At 41.4% G+C, this 20,904-nt stretch overlaps 2 protein-coding genes across 2 annotated transcripts in view; both read left to right on the top strand.

Moving 5' to 3' along the window:
* The window catches only part of LOC101864087, a 12,573-nt gene extending 6,946 nt beyond the window's left edge, over nucleotides 1–5,627 (top strand). The window contains exon 3 of the mRNA XM_005106593.2: nucleotides 1–5,627. This exon is cut by the window's left edge and continues 1,461 nt beyond it. Coding sequence (XP_005106650.1) covers nucleotides 1–4,988 — 4,988 coding nt within the window. The 3' untranslated portion in view covers nucleotides 4,989–5,627.
* A 4,076-nt stretch (nucleotides 5,628–9,703) lies between these two features.
* LOC101863840 lies at nucleotides 9,704–20,605 on the top strand. The gene is made up of 6 exons (XM_005106592.3): nucleotides 9,704–9,809; nucleotides 15,660–15,800; nucleotides 17,601–17,751; nucleotides 18,051–18,097; nucleotides 19,443–19,502; nucleotides 20,437–20,605. Exons 2-5 carry the CDS (start codon nucleotides 15,708–15,710, stop codon nucleotides 19,479–19,481), a joined length of 330 nt encoding a protein of 109 aa, XP_005106649.1. The 5' UTR covers nucleotides 9,704–9,809; nucleotides 15,660–15,707; the 3' UTR covers nucleotides 19,482–19,502; nucleotides 20,437–20,605.
* The last annotated feature ends 299 nt before the right edge of the window (nucleotides 20,606–20,904 follow it).

Genomic DNA, 20,904 nt, shown 5'->3' with positions numbered 1-20,904 from the left:
AAAGACTGGGAGTTGAATTGTCTACAGATCAGTTAGTGCAAATCTGCGAGCTCTCGGAGAGCTCATTCGGTCAGCAGCGATTCTTATCAAGCCCGATAACAACACATCCTCCGAACGTAGTATGTTCTGGAAAATGGACTTGGGCCTTCCAGAAAAAGCCGAAGCTCTTGGATTTGCACGTATCAGAGTCCACGTCGACTGCAGCTTTGAACAAAGCTGTTCTGATAGCAGACAGGGCCTCTTCAAGTACAAACATGCGTTTCGTGTCATTGCATCGAAAGCCAAAACAACTCGTCTCGAGCCCGTTAAAGTCCTCATCACCCTCGACCCCAGGATATTCAGCTGGTTTGTCCGCGTCTGGTCGGTCAAAGATGCTATCCTCGTCACATACGTCAAAGGAGAATGACGCAAAGTCAGATGCGTCGATGTTTTGGCTTGATAAGAAACGAGGTAGGACTGGAAGAGGCAGTCACCGCTCCAAATATTTGCTGAGAAAGTCAGCGATGGATCACCTCCTGGAGGGTAAGTCTGAACGGGAAGGACAAGGTCAAGGCGGAGTGAGTAGCGTCCCCGACTACTGTCATCTAACCCAAAACATCACACAGGTGAGACTGCGCCAAGGCATTCACCGGTCGTACGTTGAGAGTTACGACATACGCGGAAAGGCTCAAAGAGAAAAGCAGAAGCCGCCAAAACACCACAAGGCGTCGTCAGCGACTGTTGAGATGGTGCACGTAGCTTCAGGGACATCGGACGGTGGCAAGGTCAGGCTTGGTACACACCATAACTGCAAGAAGTCTGGTAGTACGGACTTGGTCATAGGCAAAAGTGAAATCAATGACCGTCTGGAAATCAAAAAGAAGCCGACACCTGCCCCACGGCGGACAATCAACAAATTGAACAAGTGCCAACAAGTAAGGACAAATCATAATGAAGCTGGACAACTCACACTATCTCTGTCACAAATTCAGAGAGAGGAACTGAAAAATGCGGATCCACAAATAGCAGAGCCCCTTGGTGGAAACGCGGTATCAGACACAGAGACTCGAAAGGGAGATGGTGGTATAAAATTCGAACTTGAAAATGTGAGTGAGCTTCCGATATTAAGCTCACGTGGTAACAGACCAATTCCCAAACGGCGGAAGCTTGGTTCACGCTTGCCCTCGGCCGGAGCTGAGTCACGTGATGAACTTTGTGGTAAAAAGCCAGCTGGGATCAATTCGGACCATAAGTTCAAAAGTCGCCAAAACTCAAACTCTTCCCCTGTTCCTCCTTCTAATTCACCGTCTCAAGCTGAAGGCTGTCGCACATCAAGTGTTCCTGATGTCACATGCCCTGAGCAAATTGAATCTGAAAGAATTAAAACACCTCTCAGTCTACCTTCAGCGAGTGAAACATTTGCACGTAAAAAGAGGCGTTCTGGTGCTACTCCTAAAGCACCGATTTCTTCTGAGAACGAGCCTTTCTCTGTCGATTTATCCTCGCCACCGTGCAGTAAATCTACAAAGCCTTCTGGGCGAAAAGAATCCGACCTGGTCTTTGACCCATCACCGACGAGTGACATGATGCCTGAGGGTTGGGAGAACTCTTCTGCTAAGGAGGTGCCAAAAGTGCAAGCAAATAGGAGCGGCTCAGTGTTACAGGGCCCTGATCTTTGCAAAGTCGCCTCACAAATGTGTGAAAGTGAAGCCTACCGTTCTGATGGTTACGAAAAAGAATCACATGAACAAACAGAGAATGAAATCGAATCGTCCGAACTAATCGTGTGTGCTGAAGACGTATGTCAACCAAATATTTCTGAAATCGACTCGCATTGGTCGGTTGTTTCTGACATTGAGTCATATCCGAAAGCTACTGTCTTTAAAATTGAAACACGTCAACGAGTCGCTTCCGAGCTGCAGCCAGGTTTCCAGGAGATTTGTGAAGTGGAGGTTGATCAACTAATTAGTTCTTGTCAGTATTTATCTCCTGAGAGGGAGTCTCTTCAAGCCAATGCCGGCGACATCAAGATGAAACAAAGTGTCGTTTGTGAGCCTGAATCATCAAAACCATACAAAACGGAACCTCTTCAAACACACGTGTGCCCTATAGATATTTGTGAATCTAGTGTTTTTGCAACTGAATCACATTTGAGTAACATCTCAGAAATAAAGTTGCATAAAAACGACGCTTGTGAAATCGATTCAAGGCAGTTTGCTTGGGCTGAAACCAAAGAGCGTCAACCAACTTTGAGTGCACTTCAGACATATCACCTAAACCTCTGTGAAGCCATACCGCGTCAGGATGAGGTGTGCATTCATGAGGTATGTAAGATTAGAGAATGTCATTCGGCTCTTGACGAAATCACATTGTGTCCTCCACTTTTCTGTTGCAAAAAGCTTGGTACTTGTCAAATTAATGATCGACCTCAGTTCGGAATACATCAAGTGGAATTAAAAGACAACAAACAGAGTGGTGTTAAATGTTGCCAAAGGCCTGTAGATAGACCGGACTCCTGGCAAACCGATATGAGCGGTCTGAATTTCCAGTCGACTACTTTAGGTGGGCCTGAAATGCGTCAGTCGACTACAAGTACAAGTACCTTTGCGTCATGTTTTCCCAGCGAGTGTGACCTAGAGTTATGCCACCCCACTTTGTGCGAGAGTAAGTCATGCCAAAACGATAACTGTGAACTGGAAGCTGAAGAGCATCGTCCTGATAAGATCTTGAATTTTGACTCTTTTCATGGTAAAGGTTTTGGTCGTGGTGATCAAGAACATACCCCTGCTAATGATAACAAAAACGGTAGCAAAGTAGGGAAAAGCAAACCAATTACAGAGTCTCTTGTTACCCCAAACAAACATTATGGCACGTCACATATGAGTGATCTCGTGCGAAGCGAGTCAGTCCTCATACCCACATTAATTTCACAAGCATGTGAAACAAAAAGTCCACCATCCGGCAATCCTAGTTTGGAGACTGTGAAGAGTGAAACAAAAACGATATCCAAGGCATTAAATGAGCGCACCATTAGTGAAAGGCGTGCCGAAAACTCAGTTCAACCGCCCACTTCCGAGGTCTCAAAATGTGTCCCAATAAACTGTGGTCACTCACAGGAATACGCAAGAGTTTGTATAGAATATGAGAGAGACAGTGCGTGTAATTATGGAAAGGATAGTAAAGGGAGATGTTTAAATAGGGTTGTAACTTACCCAGTGCCCACGTTGCTCAAAGACACAACAGAACTTGGGATATGTGTGGGAAAAGTGGATACCCGGTCCTTTATTGTAGATGAAGACGAGAAATCACCCAAAACTCAACATGTAGCAGAGGAAGTGGACAACACAAAAGGGGGTGTTCATGTCCCTCTATGTGTTCCCATCAGCAAAGTCCAGTCTAAAGATGAGTCCAACACCACCAGAACTCCGACGTCGGTGTCTCTCTGTGATGAACCTTGGAGCTCAAACACAACGGATCTCGTAACTGCAAGGACAAGTCCTCAAGAAAACAATGACTTTCCTTCTGTAACAAACTTCCACACACAACCTGTTCGTGACTCCAGTTGTTCTCATACATGGGAACAAGTCACGGGTTCTTTAGACAGTCAAACGTGTCCAGACAAACACTTTGTAGGAAAATCTGTGAATCGTTTTGCTGATACAATACTAAATCTAAAGAATAAAAATACCAGCAAACTAGAGAAAAATGTGTCCGGAGAAAATGTCAGTTCTCTGTGTGCTGACACTTTCGATGCTAGGGAAACAGAGACCGAAAAACTCAAGTCTGGGAAAAGTAATGAGACCCAAGGAAGGTTGAGTTCGTCGATCTCGAGCTACCATACGGGTAAGGAGCTTTCCAAAAAGAAGGGGAAACATGAGAGTAAACTTGCGTCTCAAGTCTCTGGTGAAGAGTTAGAGCGGTCGAAGCACAAACAGAGAGAAGCGGGCTTACGTTCTTCAAAAACGGGCTGTCACATAGCTGGAAAAAACAAAAGAGGGTTGACAGATGACACTGGAATGATGCCCAAGGGGGATGTAAGTAGACCGAAAAATAAGACTTCAAAGGGGCTCAGATTTTTTATATATCAAAACAGTCTTCCGAGATCAGACGGTGGTCACCCAGGCCTCTCCCCTCAAAACAGTGTACTTGTAAGTAATTCTAAAGGCCTGACGTCACTTGCCAAACCAGCTACCAAACTAAAATCGCCCAAACCCACTCTCTCTCCATCATCAAACGTTGTATATAGGCTAAACGAAGTGTGGCTAGAGAAACAAAAGCATGCCGCCAGACTGAAGAGAAAGAGAAGAAACTCTTCTCCACGAATGAAAACGCAGAATTACCCAGTATTTTCTTTCCAGTCTAAATTAAATCCTGTTACTCGTGAAAAGAGTAGTTGTGGTAGAAAGCCAAAACGTGAGAGAAAAACGGACTATAACGAGAGCACGCGTTACGATTCTCCAGCGCCAGCGGAAAAAGTAAGTTGTTCAAAGTGCCTGTCGACGTCTCCTTCTATCAACAAAGGGAAATACTACAGCCCTGCGGCCAGTCTCAACAGCAAGTCGTCTAACACCCGGCCCTTCAGATCCCCAGACAGGAAAGCCAGGCGAGACACGAAGGCTGGCGATTCACGGTCGTCGACATCGGTGGAAGTGGTGTCCGCAGAGAGCTGGGGGTTGGTTGAGGTCCCTTTGGTCAAGGCACGAGTCCGCGGTCGGTCGTCCACTGCAGAGGTAGATGCCAATCCTTTCGCATCTGAACAGCAAGAACTGTTTGAGGACGTTAGTATGATAGAGCCTAACTTCGAGGCAATTGCTTACGGGTCGGACACGTCACATATCGCGGATTCCGAAAGGGCCTCTTGTTGTATACATCATACCAGTCCCTTCCACCAAAAGGGCAAACGAGTGTTAGGTTCCCAAAGACCAGTATTCAAATCGTTGTCCTCTTCCTCAGTGAGTTCAGATACTGTGCAATTCTACGACACGTTCGATTCAAACTCATATCTGTGAATAGAAAATGATCCAACAATATGTTTTAAGACTTCTGGGTATGTTTTTTTTTAAGATCATGATTACTGTTTTTCTACCCCAGCAGAGGCGGGGATAATAATGCTGTCAAACCTGTACACGACGACCATCCATTGTCAAGATTGTCAAGAAGGAGAGTGGTCATCTTAGACAGGTGATCCTCTTGGGCAGTGACAGTGAACATAGTATGCGAGTGGGTGGTTGGCGGGAGCACTGGTGCTGTTTGCCTCATCTTTCCTGTAAACCTCTATAGTCCTCATTTCTCTTCCTTTTCTTTGTATATTACTCTCTAGTAACGCCTGTAGTCTTAGGCACTTATCCTATTATGTGTTTCAAGTGCCGTAAAACTCTTACTAGAACTTAAACTGAACACGATACGTTTGTAGAAAAAACACAAGGTGGTTGGGGAGGGAGGGGGAATGGGACGTGGTTATTTGTACAGGTGACTGTCTTGGACAAGTTTCCGTTATAGCAGGTTGGACTGTTGCCTGTTGCCTGTTGCTCGTTGCGTTGTCAACAACAGATGCATCTGTTCTACTGGTGGAGGTCTTTCTCACACTTCGCCTCTTTATCTCTCTCTTTTGTTTTTGGTAAGTGTTTTACGGCGCTCGCAACTGCATAAGGTCATATCAGCACGTGGGACACACCGAACATTTTCAGTTGGTAGCTAATTTGAATTTTGCCCGGGTGGAGGCCGATGCCTACTCTTTTCGATTTTGGATCACCAGGGGATCTTTAACGTGCGCAACTTGCACACAGGAGGTCCGAGATTTTTCGCCCTTGCCCTAGAAGGCTAGGTGTAGATCTTACCTCCCATTAGATCAGGGGTGTGGCTGAAAGAGAGCAGTAAGCCGAGGAGAAGCAGTAGAAAGGCTGCAGAAAGAGTCAGGAGCCCAGAGGAGGGGGCAAAGGAGGCGAGGGGGTGGGGGAAGACAATGGAGATGAAAGCAGACGACATAATATTATTAGAGAGCAGGAAAGAATGTGACAGGAGAAAATTTGAGAGAAGAATACTTTCCATCGTTTCATGGATTCGAACCAAGGACTTTTTGAATCAGAGACGAACACCTTAACCTCTAGGCCACAAGAGCCACCCTCTTTATCTCTGGGAGGAGTAACATCTTTCTTACGTACGTACGGACGTACGGTGTCTGATATTAGGAACATGCGACATGGCTGCCGTCAATGGCAAATACTTTAATTCGAATAGGTCTTTTTAAAGCTACGTACTGCCCACTATTCAGGGATATCGCCAGCCAAATATCAACATCTAAAGCCATAAATAATACAATACATAGCCACCACCCAACACCCTCGATACTAATAATACCACTGAATAGGTTGTTTCTGCTAACGGAGACCACCACTTAGAGTATTCTTGTTATGAAAGAGAGAAGTCGCTTGAAATAAACCATTCCCCCACTTTTTACCACACCCTACCGCACCAAAGTCAAACAAAATTGGAAGTCCGACGTGACCTTAAACGCGTTCTCACCTGAGCCCCGTTTGATTTTGATTTATTTTGAGACCAGTGTCCACTCCCCACGAGCCTCTCAAAAGACAGCCCCGCAACATGTAAAGATTCCGATAAAGGTGTAAATAGATCATTGTCTGTAGTTCTATTTCTATCCCCTCAATTCAATTCACAAACTCGTGAGAGTCCAATCCGCTCGTCTGAAAATAGCCTTATCATTCTCGCAAAGTGGTGCATGCCCAGAGACTGTGTTGATAAACTCCAAAATAATAATATGGCTCCTTGGGTGATGATGTAAGATGTGGTTCCTATGGGCACACCCTGTGCCTTTACGTCAGTGAGATTCATTTTCTGTAATGTGTTCTTCACTGTGTGTGTGTGTGAACAGATGAGTAATACGCACACAAGTATTAAGTGAAGTGTAAGAAGTATGAATTGGTTGTTACTGGGTGGGGTTACTTTGAGCCTTACCCTCGATGGTTGGAGGGCACTGTTATAGGGTCTGTATAGTATAGTATAGTATAGCATAGGGTTTTACGGCGCTCGCAACTGCTAAGGTCATATGAGCGCGTCTGTTAAAGGGTCTCCGCCTTTACAGTGTCTCTTTTGTTTGTGTGTGTATGTATTGCTTTGTCACAGTACTACTAAATAACCGTTATTGGGCCGGTGTGCTTCACTTTACTAAATCTCAAACATAGCCTTGCCCGAAAAAGATAACAATTTAATTCGACCTAGCGCGTTCATACACAACTATTTTATTCTCTTTTCCATGTTTGGTTCTTTGTTTTTTAGCATCAAAGAGAAGAGCGTGGATACGATTAATATCATGTACATGTAAGGATGGACAAAAAGGAAATCAGCAAAAGGCAAAGAGGCAAAATGGTGGTATTCACAAATTAAGCACAACATCCTTGCTACCATGTTTTCACGAGCGTGGCTAGACGTAGACTTAGTTTTGCTACCAATCTTTGATCCACTTCACCTTTATTGCTGAATTAATTAAAAAGAAAGTAAAGGAGAAACTCGAATCATAATGTTATGCACTCAAGAAAACAACTTTATGACTTTTCAAGGACGGCATTATACAATCATTAATTATAGTATGTGCATGCTGTTGTTTTATAGGACTAAAACACGTACAAGGAAAAGTCATTCAGTTTCGCCATTTTAGAGACACAATATTCAGATAGCCGGGTCTTCCATCTCTTTCAATAATCTCTGAACGAGGTCCGGAAAGCGACCTATATCGTTCTGATTGTTTTGACAGCACAGTGACTGAGAGCATGCGATGTAAAGAAAAAGGGGTGGGGTGGGGCTGCGTCTTTAGACAATTATTTTGATACTTGATTTTTGTTTAGGGGAAGGGGTACTCGATGCGACTTGTCAAAACATTGTGGTCCTTTTAAACTGTGAGGCTTTAGAGTGAACTATGACGAGCACAAAACGGAAGACCTCGTAAAGCCATGCGATGCACGACATCCAGCATTATTATCACAACAGAACAAACCATTGCCATTCATTAAGGAAAGATTCCGCATTTTACATAGTTATAATACTATGTCTGCAACATAAAAACTTGTTAAATTTCTACAAGCATTGAAAATTTAATTTTGAAACAATTAAAAGTTTTCAAAAAAATGTCTGTAAAGAATTGTATCAACAATATGGAATAAATATGTGAAAATGAAGGAGTGTTGGAAAGAGCTGGGGTTGAAGATACATGTACCAATGTTGCCGTTGAAGAGAGGAAGATGGAGATATTTTGGACACGTTTTGAGAGTACCAGAGACAAGATTGCCCTACTATCAGACAATGTACTGAAGACCAAGTGAAAAAAGAAAAACCTTTAGACCAAATAACTGCTAAAAGAGTACAATCGGAAACGAGGTAGTCACCCAGGTGCTAGATGTGACAAAATTGAAAAATGTAGGCGAGGACAATCAAGTGTGGTGTCTACTGCTCTCTGCCTTGTAAACTTGACAGTTTCCGAACAAACTGGAAAATTTAATGTGTCCCGCGCCCTCGTATGACTTTATGCAGTTGCGAGCGTCTTAAAACCCTTTCCACCCCCCCCCCCCCCCCAAAAAAAAATGACCGTACAGGGAGAGGGAAAGGGAGTATGTATTGTCTACAACAAGCTTTTACTTTTAGTAGGAGGACAGAAATCTTATTAATTCCTTTTGCCATTGTCATAATGATTGGTTTGTTTGTTTGTTTGTTTGAGTAAAGAGAAGCAAGTCGACACAATAATGTTCATTTAGAGCTGGGAAAAAGTAAGACAGACAGACAGAAGCAACAGAGGATAAAGTAAAGAAGTAGGACCTGCCAGAGGCACCCTCCAACCACCCACGTAGTGATTATTAAGGGGCTTAATTAAGATATATCAAATTGATAGTTGTCTTCATGTGTTGTGTGCTTTTTAGTTATCGTCAACGGGTAGTTTTCAAGCTCCAGACACCCGACATATGTGGTGTTGCAGTCGGTTACGTGCTTTTCTGTCGCACAGAGGGGACTTGAGTTCGATTCTCGAGTCGTGAAAAAAATGTTATTGTGAGTCTCGGTCGTTTTGCAGGGTGCGCCCTGACAGGTTGGATCGGAAGCTCACTTCCTCAAGGATCTAAACTGTGTGCATGGGGGCGAAACGCCAACTATATTAAAACATTTTAAGCTTCCGGAGATCCGCTTATTATTCGAAAATGAGGTTTTCAGATGGTATCAAAGTGAACAATACTTAAAAGTACTGCTTCGTCGTGCAAACTAAAAAAGAAAGGATATATTACAACGTTTGCTTTCCATTTGTTAAACCTCAAAATGTAAACACTGGTTACCACTTTGGAGATGAAAGAAAAAGTTTACTCTATGGGTTAAAGAGAGGCTTTAAAAAACAACAACAAGCTATTTAACGTAAATGTCTCACTATTGCGATAGACAGAACGACAGCCTCATGACCGCAAAACATCCGGTAAAGGTATCAATCTACGCGTCATATGAACTGTTAGCGGGATACACAAATACTGACAAGTCAAAGAGATTTCTTCAAAAGACTTTAATCTTGAGCGAGAGATATTGCTTACAGACGCAACACTGGACTCCCATCCATCACCTTCCCGTACTACAGGCTTTTGGCCCGTTACTGGGCGCGGGAGGAATTCAGCCACAGACGCACGGGTAGATGACGTAACCGTGGTCAGTTTAAAACTGCTGGCCTCCAGACGGAGTGTACACAGTCTGTACGTCTGGAGTGTAGGTCAGTCTTGGTGGACTAGTCTGATCAGAGCAGTCTGACCTGGAATAACTGCGAAGAGACGAATTTCAGAAACCCACTAAAGGTAGGAGGTTACGGGTTACAACAAGTAGGCCTAAGAAAGAAAAATCGCGTACTTCAGAATGAATTTTGTAAACCTGTGGGGGTTTTTTTTAAAATACAAATTTCATGAAGCTTATTCCATTTCAAAATGTTATCTGATCGGGCAAGCCAGTTTTTTATTTCCAAGTTCTAAAATAAGCTTGGGGAAATACTGTCCACAACCCAAATCAAAAGTTCTTATTACATTCACAGTTTATTAATACAGGATACGAAAAAAAATATCACATTTCTGATGGATTTGGGAAAAAATTGTCACAATGGAACATTATGCCTTTTGATTTTGAGACCTTCGGCATTTTTAGTCTTGGAGTCTTTTCCTATTAACAAGCTAGTGGTATACGTGACCTTCTTCTCAGGAGCAGGGCCATTGCCTCAAAGCTGTACGTCGTCTGCGACCTAGTAAGCATCTAGAAGCACTCTTTGTGTGTTTAAGCCAACCTCGTGTAGATATTGCTTTGTGGGAAAGACAGATCAGGCCAAAAGGTATACAGACACTGCCTTTTGGGAATGACAGAAGAGGCCAAAAAGTATATAGAAATATTATCACAATCCAACCTTGTGCAGATATTGCTTTGCAAGAATGTCAGAAGAGGCCAAAACGTATATAAGAATATTGCATTCCAAACGTGCGCAGATATTGCCTTTTGGGAATGATGGAAGAGGTCAAAAGTATATATATATATATATATATATATATATATATATATATATATATATATATATATATATATATATAGGAATATCAAACGTGCCAAATTATAACATGTCCCGTATTCGGCATACTGCGACGCCTGACACCCATTTACACGACTGGGACAAAAAAACACAGCCTGGAGATTCCTCATTTGTTTGAACAGCCAATACACTTTTTAAAACAAATATTTTGAGACTAGTTTTTAAAATCTGATTAACTTTTGTTTGGATTTGCCTTTACACTTAGCGCAACAGTTGACTGCTACACATTCGTAAAGATCCCAGAATTTACTAACTAATGTATGCGCGTCAAGATGCATCCCTGTGCCCTGCATGTTGATGAAGTAAGCGCCATTCCCAAGTTTTATAGATATTCTAAAGAGTATGTTCTTCTGTCTGCTGCTCTCTTGTTCAGCCCACACACCATGGATTATCACTACCAGTAAAGAAATTGTAGTTTAGACATAAATATAAATAGTCAGCTGTGATGACACTTACAAAACCTTTATTAGACATTATTTCCATTTGACTGTACATACCCTCCCTTATAATTCATACAGAACACCACGTTCTAACAATAACAACAACAACAACAACAACAACAACAACAACAACAACAACAACAACAACCACAACAACATTAACAACAAACACTCTGGAAAAAAAATCTTTTAACAGCAGAACTTATGTGAAAAATATAAAAAGGGCAAGAGAAATAAAGCGTCAAACTTTCATCGATACAGAAAACGATGTGTCACTAGAAACTATATCTAGTCTAACGGCTGCATGTCACAAGTTTAGCTAACTCATACATATCAAGAACATGACTTATTCTCACGCGTGTCTTGTCAATACCCTCACGTCTCAATTTCATATGTAAAAGTAAAACTCTTTCAATATCTTCCAGTTTCTTTATAAGGAAATCGCATCGATAAGATACATTTCGCAGCCAACTGTCAAAACGTGTTGATAAATATATTTAGTAGAAGAACTTCTGCTTTCACTGCAGCGACATCTGATGTTCTTTGATGATCTGTTTTGGTGCATTTGTCCCACACTAAGGTCTGCCGTTCCAAGCACCGTAAAACTGTCACCAAAGTGAACTGCAACACTCACACTCACAGTGCTGTGCTGTGCAGAAACTTTCGTTTATTAACGGGCTTAGTTAAGATATATCAAATTGATAGTTGTCTTCTTGTGTTGTGTGCTTTTTAGTTATCGTCAACGGGTATTTTTCAAGCGCCAGAAACCCGACATCTGTGGTGTTGCAGTCGGTTACGTGCTTTCCTGTCACACAGAGGGGACTTGAGTTCGATTCTCGAGTCGTGAGAAAAATGTTTCTGTGAGTCTCGGTCGTATGCGCGAGATCGCCTACTTTTGGCCAATTTTGTCATTTTGGTGGGGGGTGAGAATGAGATAGAAAGATAAATGGATAGATAGATAGATAGATAGGTAGATAGATAGATAGATAGATAGATAGATAGATAGATAGATAGATAGATAGATAGATATGTAACTTACTAGCAAGTGCGCATCTCTCTGAACAAGACCAACAATACTTGGAAAACAATTCATCTCGAACTCGTCCACTACTGACATTACCATTTCCATGTCTATAGAACCATGTCTGTCTTCCTTCCTGTGTCTAACGTAGAACCATACGATTCCTGAGATTAAAATAATTAATTCAAGAAGCGGTATCAGATACGCGACAATGGATGTAGCTGACATTGTCGAAACGTTATAGCATCTATCATACACAAAATTCGCAATATTAGGCTACCTTGTTGACACATCACGGTAGTCTAAGTAATTTAGTCCCATCAGCTGCTAAACATACAGTTAGACCTATGGCTGATCAAAGCCTCAACATTTCCATAAAAAAACCAGCAACCACAAAAATGTTACTACACACCATCCTCTCTCTCTCTCTCTCTCTCTCTCTCTCTCTCTCTCTCTCTCTCTCTCTCTCTCTCTCTCTCTCTCTCTCTTTCTCTCTCTCTCTCTCTCTCTCTCTCTCTCTCTCCATCCCTCTCTGTGTGTGTGTGTGTCTCTCTCTCTGTCTCTCTCTCTCTCTCTCTCTCTGTGCCTATAGAAGTTGGATACTTGAATGGCCAGTATTACAGATAGATAGATAGATAGATAGATAGATAGATAGATAGATAGATAGATAGATAGATAGATAGATAGATAGATACATACATACATACATACATACATACATACATACATACATACATACATACATACATACATACATACATACATACATACATACATACATACATACATACATACATACATACATACATACATACATACATACATACATACATACATACATACATACATACATACATACATACATACATACATACATACATACATACATACATACATACATACATACATACATACATACATACATACATACATACATAGATACATAGATAAATAGATAGAAGAAGGGAGTAACTTTCAAAGAACAGTATGTACACGCGTTTTTTAATTCTAAAATTTTTTAGCTTATCACTTGCAAAGAGTATTATGGACTAGCCGTATAAGCAAGCGTCTGTGGTTCAGCGGTTAGGCACTTGGCCTTAGCTCACAGAAGATGTGATTCCTGTATGAGAAGAAATTTTATCGAGCACCTCAATCCGTCTGTTTGAGATATTGCGTCCCTGTCAGCCCAGACTGTTCCCAACAGGCAAAATCGAAGCTAACACAACAACTGCGATTCATGATTGCGGAAGCCAATAATATTGTGGAGTCTTTCTGTCTTTCGCTGGGTGATATTCCTTATCCAGTTCAGCCCCAGTTGGCCCTGAAATACACGGTCGAAGCGGCCCGCTTCTAGGTGGATAAAAAATGGTGTTGATAGGGGAGTAAAGGATTAAAAATTCAATCAAAATTATGACATGCAATCACGTATCAAAAGACGAACCTCTTGAAAATAAATCTGCTTAAATCGTGAATATATTACAGAAACAGTGCTCATGGTCAAGAAACAAACCAAATCAGTCACATCTGATAAGCCTTAAATTGTTTTCTTCTGGATATGAAATCATGTCCTGATATGCAACTTTTACCTTCACTGATCAACTTCCCAGATTGCCTTAACCACCCCCCCCCCCCTTTCTCTCTGTTCCCGTTACCGGTTCAACCCGACCCCTTAAGAAAAATTTAAACAGTAAACAATCTATTTTCGGCAGTTCCCGGGAACTGACCAGTCCAAAACCCAAGCAAACGCCTTATCTTGATAACCACTCTAACTAGTTATTTTAAAATAAATAAAGAGCATTTTATAGCGCATACCCCTGCTCGCCCCCTCCTGCCCACCTTGTAGTAATGGATACCTGACTTTGAGTAGAGGAAGTAAAGGCAGCGTGGAAAGGAAGTGGCCACCCTACCACAATATGCCGAAGGCCCAGGAATTTGTCTCACTAAGAAGGCAATCCCCAATTCCCGGATCGGATGCGGGAAGAACTTTACGTTTTACCCCCACTCGACATCAAGCTCTGTGCGCTTTACAATATATTATTATTACACCAACAGACACAAGAACACACTTCCCGGGAAGCATACAGTGCAAGTAGCTGATTAAGCGCTCACTAACAAACTGACACGATTTTTCACTGTCAATAGCTGGGTACCCATTCCCACCTGGGTGAAGTGAGGAAAATTCGTGTAAAGTGCCTTTCTCAAGGACACAACTTCAGACCCCTGACTAGATTCGAACCCACGACTTTAGGGTTGCTAGTCGGAGAGCCTAACCACTCGGCCACAAACGAGTAAAAACATTACTATGCTGTTATACTGTTTTTGTTTGTAACTAATGGTTTTTACGCCTCCAACGATACAATTTAGATAAATTAGGAGTCAGGCTTCGTTCCTAATTCTTAGGGCCAACCTGTTATGTATTTGTCCTTGCAGTATGACCAAGATACTCGATAAAAATTCACCCCGCACAGGAATAGAAATCGAGTCTCTTGCACACGACGGCAAAGCACATAACACTACATCACAGACGTAGTCGATTTAGGCTAATGCACCACCATTCATTCATCAGCCTCTTTCCCCCTGTGGCAGAGCATAGACCACAAATAAGAGCTCTTCTGTGTTGGGCTATGGTCACCACTTCTGACCAGCTATAACCCATTTTCTTTGAAAGTCCGAATCTATCTTATTCCTCCTCCAAGTACTTTTAGGCTTTTCTCTCTTTCTTTTTTAGTGTGGATTCTTGCGAAGCTTGGTGGGTAATGTTTTTTCGGTTCTTTCAAGGTGTGTCCACTTCACTTCGTTTTTCTGTTTCTGTTTTTAAAAAAATCAAAATTGATTTTTTAATGTTTACAAAACCCTTTTGTATCTTGATCACGATTCCAAGTGCAGCTATTTCTGAATCCATAAATATTATTGTACAACAGATCTGCGTTGTTACCGTTTTCATCACCAGTGTTATCGTTTTATTGAATGCCCTATGTTAATTATGTATACAGTTCTGTTTCTGACAATGTTCTCACTATTAGGCTGCTTTTGTATAAAGATTTATCCTCTGTTATCGTATACTTTTAACGCCCCCTTCAACACTCTAAGGTTAACTAAGAGGTGGTACTTCCGAATCTAGAGTCCATCTCCGATAGGACCAAGCCAAAATGGGTGAGGAGCCCAAAACAAACCAAGTTCAAGAACACCCCGTTGGGAATTAGAACCATGAGCTAAATTGGTCGCTTTTAAGCAAGCTAACCCATATTTCGTGGGTTTCCAGAAATCTTGGCCGACACCAAGAGTGGGCAATGCCCTACCTTTAGGAGAAGTTTGATTTCATTGGTGTTTATATTTGTTTGGTTATAGAGAAAACTATCCTTGTCTTGTAAAGAATCTGAACAAGGGGCACAATCTTTACCTTCGATGTTCTCAAAACAACATTTTCCAGGATAGCACCCGTGTGGTTAAAAGCGACCAATTATGAGCCAAAGGTACCTTCCTAAAGTTTGTTTGTATTAGAGTGCATATAAACTTGACATGGATGGTCATGATTATGAACACGGTATCGTATGAATCAAGAAAAACTATACACAGCATTCCCATTAACGTAGTATCTATGTTGATATTCCAACAGATCCTAAAACAAACAAAGTCACACTTTGGAAGAAACAAAAAACACAAGATGAAAGTCCTCGCCATCTTTGCAGTATTCCTTGCCGTTGTCTATGGAGCTCCATCAGCAGACAAAGACAAAGTGGACCCATTCATCTCTTTGGTATGTCATTTCTTCAATTTCATGTTTTCATTTAGTAAGAGTTCACGGTACTTGCAACACGAATATGCCATGTAAGTGCCGAAGACTAGAGGTATTACAGAAGGGTAACGTTCAAGGAAAAGGTGGAGAGATAGGACAATTTATACAGTTCTGTTTCTGACAATGTTCTCACTATTAGGCTGCTTTTGTATAAAGATTTATCCTCTGTTATCGTATACTTTTAACGCCCCCTTCAACACTCTAAGGTTAACTAAGAGGTGGTACTTCCGAATCTAGAGTCCATCTCCGATAGGACCAAGCCAAAATGGGTGGGGAGCCCATTCTGGAAAGAAGGAGCAAACTGCACCAGAGCACCCGCCAACCACCCTATTTCCCTTTTTACCCGGTATTCATTTCTTAGTGGGAACCCTCATTTGTGGGTGGTAAGCGGGTGCTCTGGCATGGTTTGCCCTTCTCTCCTATAAAATATAATATTATGTTATATTGTCCTTGCCTCTCCTCCTTCTCTTTGTGTTTGTTTTTCTCTTGTAACACATCTAATCTTCGGTACTTACATGACCGTATAGTGTTGTAAGTGCCGTAAAACTCTGACCTGAAAACAAAAGAAAATTAAATCCCCAGTTGCAGCACCGCACCTGTCATGTATTTGGCTAACTTGAGGAATATTTGGGTTTATTTCAATGTGGGTTGAGATTTATTTATACCCCATCCTGAGAGAAGACTTCCTGGACTAATACTTTGACCTTTGAGGCCACCCGCTTATTCACCGTCGGCATTCTCCACATCTAAACCTTTTGAGAGAATTGAACACAATTTGGTATCCAGTCTTAATTTTACCAGTTAGATGAGCTGCCGACGGCCATCCTTTTCCCCACATGCCTCGTGGAAATTTATCACTTGGAAATTATGTTACGAAACTGTTACTAAAGTGTTAGCGAGTACAGGTTGTTTGTACTTCAAATCTGCTAGGGAAATGAAAAGACTTGATATCTGCAAAACAGGGGAAGTAACCTCAGAATGTTCTGTATAACAAGTGTTCTTGTAGGTTGGCATTCTTGGCCACATAAAGAACCATAATGCATTTCAAAATGAAATACTAGAGGAAAAGCTAGATCAGCATCTATGATGTGCCGGTTAATCACTTCGCACGAAGGAGAACCGAGTTCAATTCCCGAATGAGGAACATTATTTTCTATTGAGTAAGTTCGTCTTTCTGCTGGGATGCTGTATCTATCTCAGCCGGGGTTGGCCCTTACGGGCACGTCGAAGTCCACCTCCCAAATGGTCTATGTACTTCTTTAAAAGGCAAGTTAGAAGCGTACGGAAAGGTGGAAAATGTTTGTTCATGGCCTTTATCCTGATCCAGGGTGAGAAAGGCAATGATGATGATGATGATGATGATGATGATGAAGTTAGAAGCGATGAGAATAGGCAATGGCTACTTTGAGCGGACAACATAAAGTCATGGACATCACGATCGTTCGTAGGAACAGTGCATCAGAACAAGTGACAACTGAAGTGGATGCCTCTTAAATTTCTGAAAATAGTGGGAATAGTGAAATGTAAAGGTTTAACGCCCCTATCAACACTGTCAGGTTATTTAAGAGGCGGGACCTCCGAGTTTAACGTCTATCTCCGAAAGGACCGAGCCAAGTGGGACATTTGTGTGAAGTGCCTTACCCAAAAACACAATTCCGGACTCCTAAACTTCTCATTTTTGTTTTGGGGGTGTTCAAACGTTAATAATTAAAATATCTTTATGAACGAATGTGTATGTGTGGGATCTTTTTTCTTTTCTAGGTGCAAGAAATCGAAGGCTCCACTTTCTTCCCCACGCTTGACCTGGACGACCGCCTCCTGACGTTTGAGATGCTCTCCGCCGCGGAGACCACCAACCTCAAGCCCCTGCTGGACAAACTGGGCTACATTGTCTTGTTGGAATACATTGATGGTGAGTACTATTATATATATACTGACTCTTTCTCTTTTTTCTCTTTTTTCTCTGTCTCTCTGTATCTCTGTCTCTCTGTCTCTCTGTCTCTCTGTCTCTCTGTCTCTCTGTCTCTCTGTCTCTCTGTATCTTTCGAGAGAGCATCACCATACAGGCAAAGTAAACTCAAACCACAGCAACAAATAAAAGAAACTATTGTACAATAAACGATTTTATCTGTTGTTGAACTGTCTGACAAAATCTGCAAAATATACGCTTGTGACTTACTTGTCTGACATCGTATTTTTCTCTATTCTCAGCTCTGCCAGAGGACTATCAACACCGATTTGTAAGATACAGTGTGGAGGTAGGTCAGGTTTTTCTTTAAAGTAGTAGATTTTACACCCACATTGACACAGAAAAGGCTAAAAACGTCATACCTTTTAATTTAGTTCCATCAGAAAACACGAGTTTTACCATTAATTCTTATTAACATTTTGAAAAAATGTGTTAATATTTAAGTGTGAATATTTTTATTTTTTAACACGTTGTACTTCACCCAAGGTTAAAAATGTGCTAGAAATTTGGGGTTTTCTGCAAACTTTGTCTTTACATCCTGTGTTACAAAATGTGGCATACCTTATAAAACTACTCAAGATTTAAAAATCAGCGTGTTCAGCATTGAATTTGCTCCCAGGATATGCCCCTATGTCAATATCCCAAATTTCCGACAATTGGGACATAACTTAAAGACACACACAAAGGATATGCCTCTAATTACGTTTTGAAGGGTAGCTTTTTTAGCAGTAAGGTGTGTGGTCGACGACTTTCTGCCGAAAAAAAGGTCAAAGTCGCTAGACTGAATGGGCCCTCTCTGCGCCCCCCCCCCCCCCCTGTCCATAACATCCTGTTTGGGTATGCTAACGTGCTGAATTACCCAAGAGTCACATCATTGCCAGATCGTAAGGACTACTTTTCATGCAGCTGGACAGCTCAAGTAGAAACATATTTACTAGTAAATAGGTTAAATATGCTTTGGTAAAAATGAGAAAAAAAACGTGCGTCTTGTCTTGAGTAGACAGAAAGAAGGAGTGGGGTCTTGGGTTGGGGAGGGGGGGTTGGGGTGAGGGGGGGGGGTTTACTTTTTTGGAAGGTGAGGTTGCTTTTTAGTGGTCTTTTTGCTTTTTGGGGGGACGGGTTTTATTTTTTTAAATTTTTTTAGAGGGGGGGGGGGGGTCAGTCAGAGGAGGCAAAGAACAGGTAGAAAAGTGCAGGTCTGGGTAGTACTACTCGTAAATTATATTATTTTGAATTAGATACGGTCAAAAGATTATTTTACACGTCCAGAAGGCATACAAGGGAAACAAACTAAAATGCTCTTTAACAAGTTCTCAGGGTTTTCATCCTTATGTTTTTCCCCTTTGTCTTCTAACATAGATGTGTAGAAAATCTACATAAACCCCAATAAAAACACAACCAGAACAACTTAGCTGACTATATAAATGTAAATTGTAAAGCACATAAAGCTTGCTGTTGAGTTGGAAATTGCACTGCACAAAATGCTATTTAATTTATTATCACTATTAACCCTTTGCTTCCTGTTCTGTATTCCTAGCAGTGTGCGCGTCGTATTCTAGTGTCTGGTAAGAAGCAAAGTGTTATCATGATTCTGTTACCCATTTTGAACGTACTCTATGTTTCTTTTTCCTCAGCATTTGCAGAACGAATACCCCATAGTTCCAGGATCTTAGAGATAATTCCCAATAGCTATGGTGAGTTCTTTTCTTTCAGTTTCAGAATATAAAATATTTGACGTATGAAAAAAGAGGAGGGTAGGGAGGGTTGGGCTGGAAGGCATAATATATTTGTTTCTACAAAAGTTTACTTGAACTATATTCTTGTGAAATGAATAGATTGGTGAATTTGAGGCAGTTCCCGAAACCTGGCTTAATTTTACGTCGTGTGTTGATTATCATTAACTTTGCAAATGTATTTGCCAAATATCTCAGCAATTTTGTTGCACATACACTATTCTAGTGGTGTAAATGTTGCTCATTTATCTTGTCAAATTTCTTTAAAAATGAAATCATATAAATAGTTGTGAAAATCATGAGGGGCATTTTCTTGGAATATAGAGCGACGTTCTGTTTAGTTCAGGTTGAATCTCGCCAGAGCGTTTGGTGACAATTGTCTTTCGGTTGGTGAACCAGTGTGTTTGGAGTAGCATTTAGGCGCTTTGCTGTCGCAAGCAGAAGACGTGAGTTCGATTCCCGCATTGGGAGGAATTTTAATCGAGGACGTCCGTCTGTCTGCTTGGATGGGATGTTGCATTCCTCTCAATCCAGGTTGTCTTGACAAGCAGGGCCAAAGCAGCCGGCCTCTTAAACGATCTGAAGCGAAGCGCCTACCCACGACACCACAGACGCCACTACAAAACCGAAAACAACAGCCACGATAAAACCGACAACAACCACTACAAAACCGACAACAACTACTTAAAAACTGACAACAACCACTACAAAACCGACCATTACAAAACCAACAACAACCACTACAAAACCGACCAATACAAAACTGACAACAGTCGCTACAAAACCGACTACATCTACTACAACCACGAAGACCACAGGAATGACAAAGGCGCCGTCTACAACACAACTTTTTAACGTGTACCTAACACTTTTACTTTTGTTTTTTCCTTTGCAGAAAATCATCCACTGAAGTGGAGCACTCAGAAAACCCGATCCAAGCTGCACCTTTTAGTCCTTAAAAAAGTTTTATTAATTCGCCATAAGCCATTTTGTACATTTTTATTTATTAGAAAAAATCACAATTCATTCAAAAAAGACCAAATAAATCGTCCATATAACATCCATTTTGCCTCAGCCTTTATTCTTCTACTACAATGTTGCCATGATAAGAGATATTATAACGTATCCAGATTGCATAGATTTCGTGGGGAAAAGACCTGTCTGACAAAGTATTTGGAGCCAAACGCCATTTGTTTTCCCATAGTACCCTTGGGAGCAAACCTGAGTGTAGTTTGGAACTTTCGAAATAGGTAGATTGTTGATTTTAAGTGACGGAAAAGGTATAGTATATACACTGACAGGCTCAAATTGTCTTTACTAGAACGTAGAATATTGATTTTAGGAGATGGAAAAGGTATAGTAG

Source organism: Aplysia californica, unplaced genomic scaffold (genome assembly GCF_000002075.1).
Source record: "Aplysia californica isolate F4 #8 unplaced genomic scaffold, AplCal3.0 scaffold00545, whole genome shotgun sequence".
Classification (NCBI taxonomy): domain Eukaryota; kingdom Metazoa; phylum Mollusca; class Gastropoda; order Aplysiida; family Aplysiidae; genus Aplysia; species Aplysia californica.
This window is presented reverse-complemented; position numbering and strand designations above follow the sequence as displayed.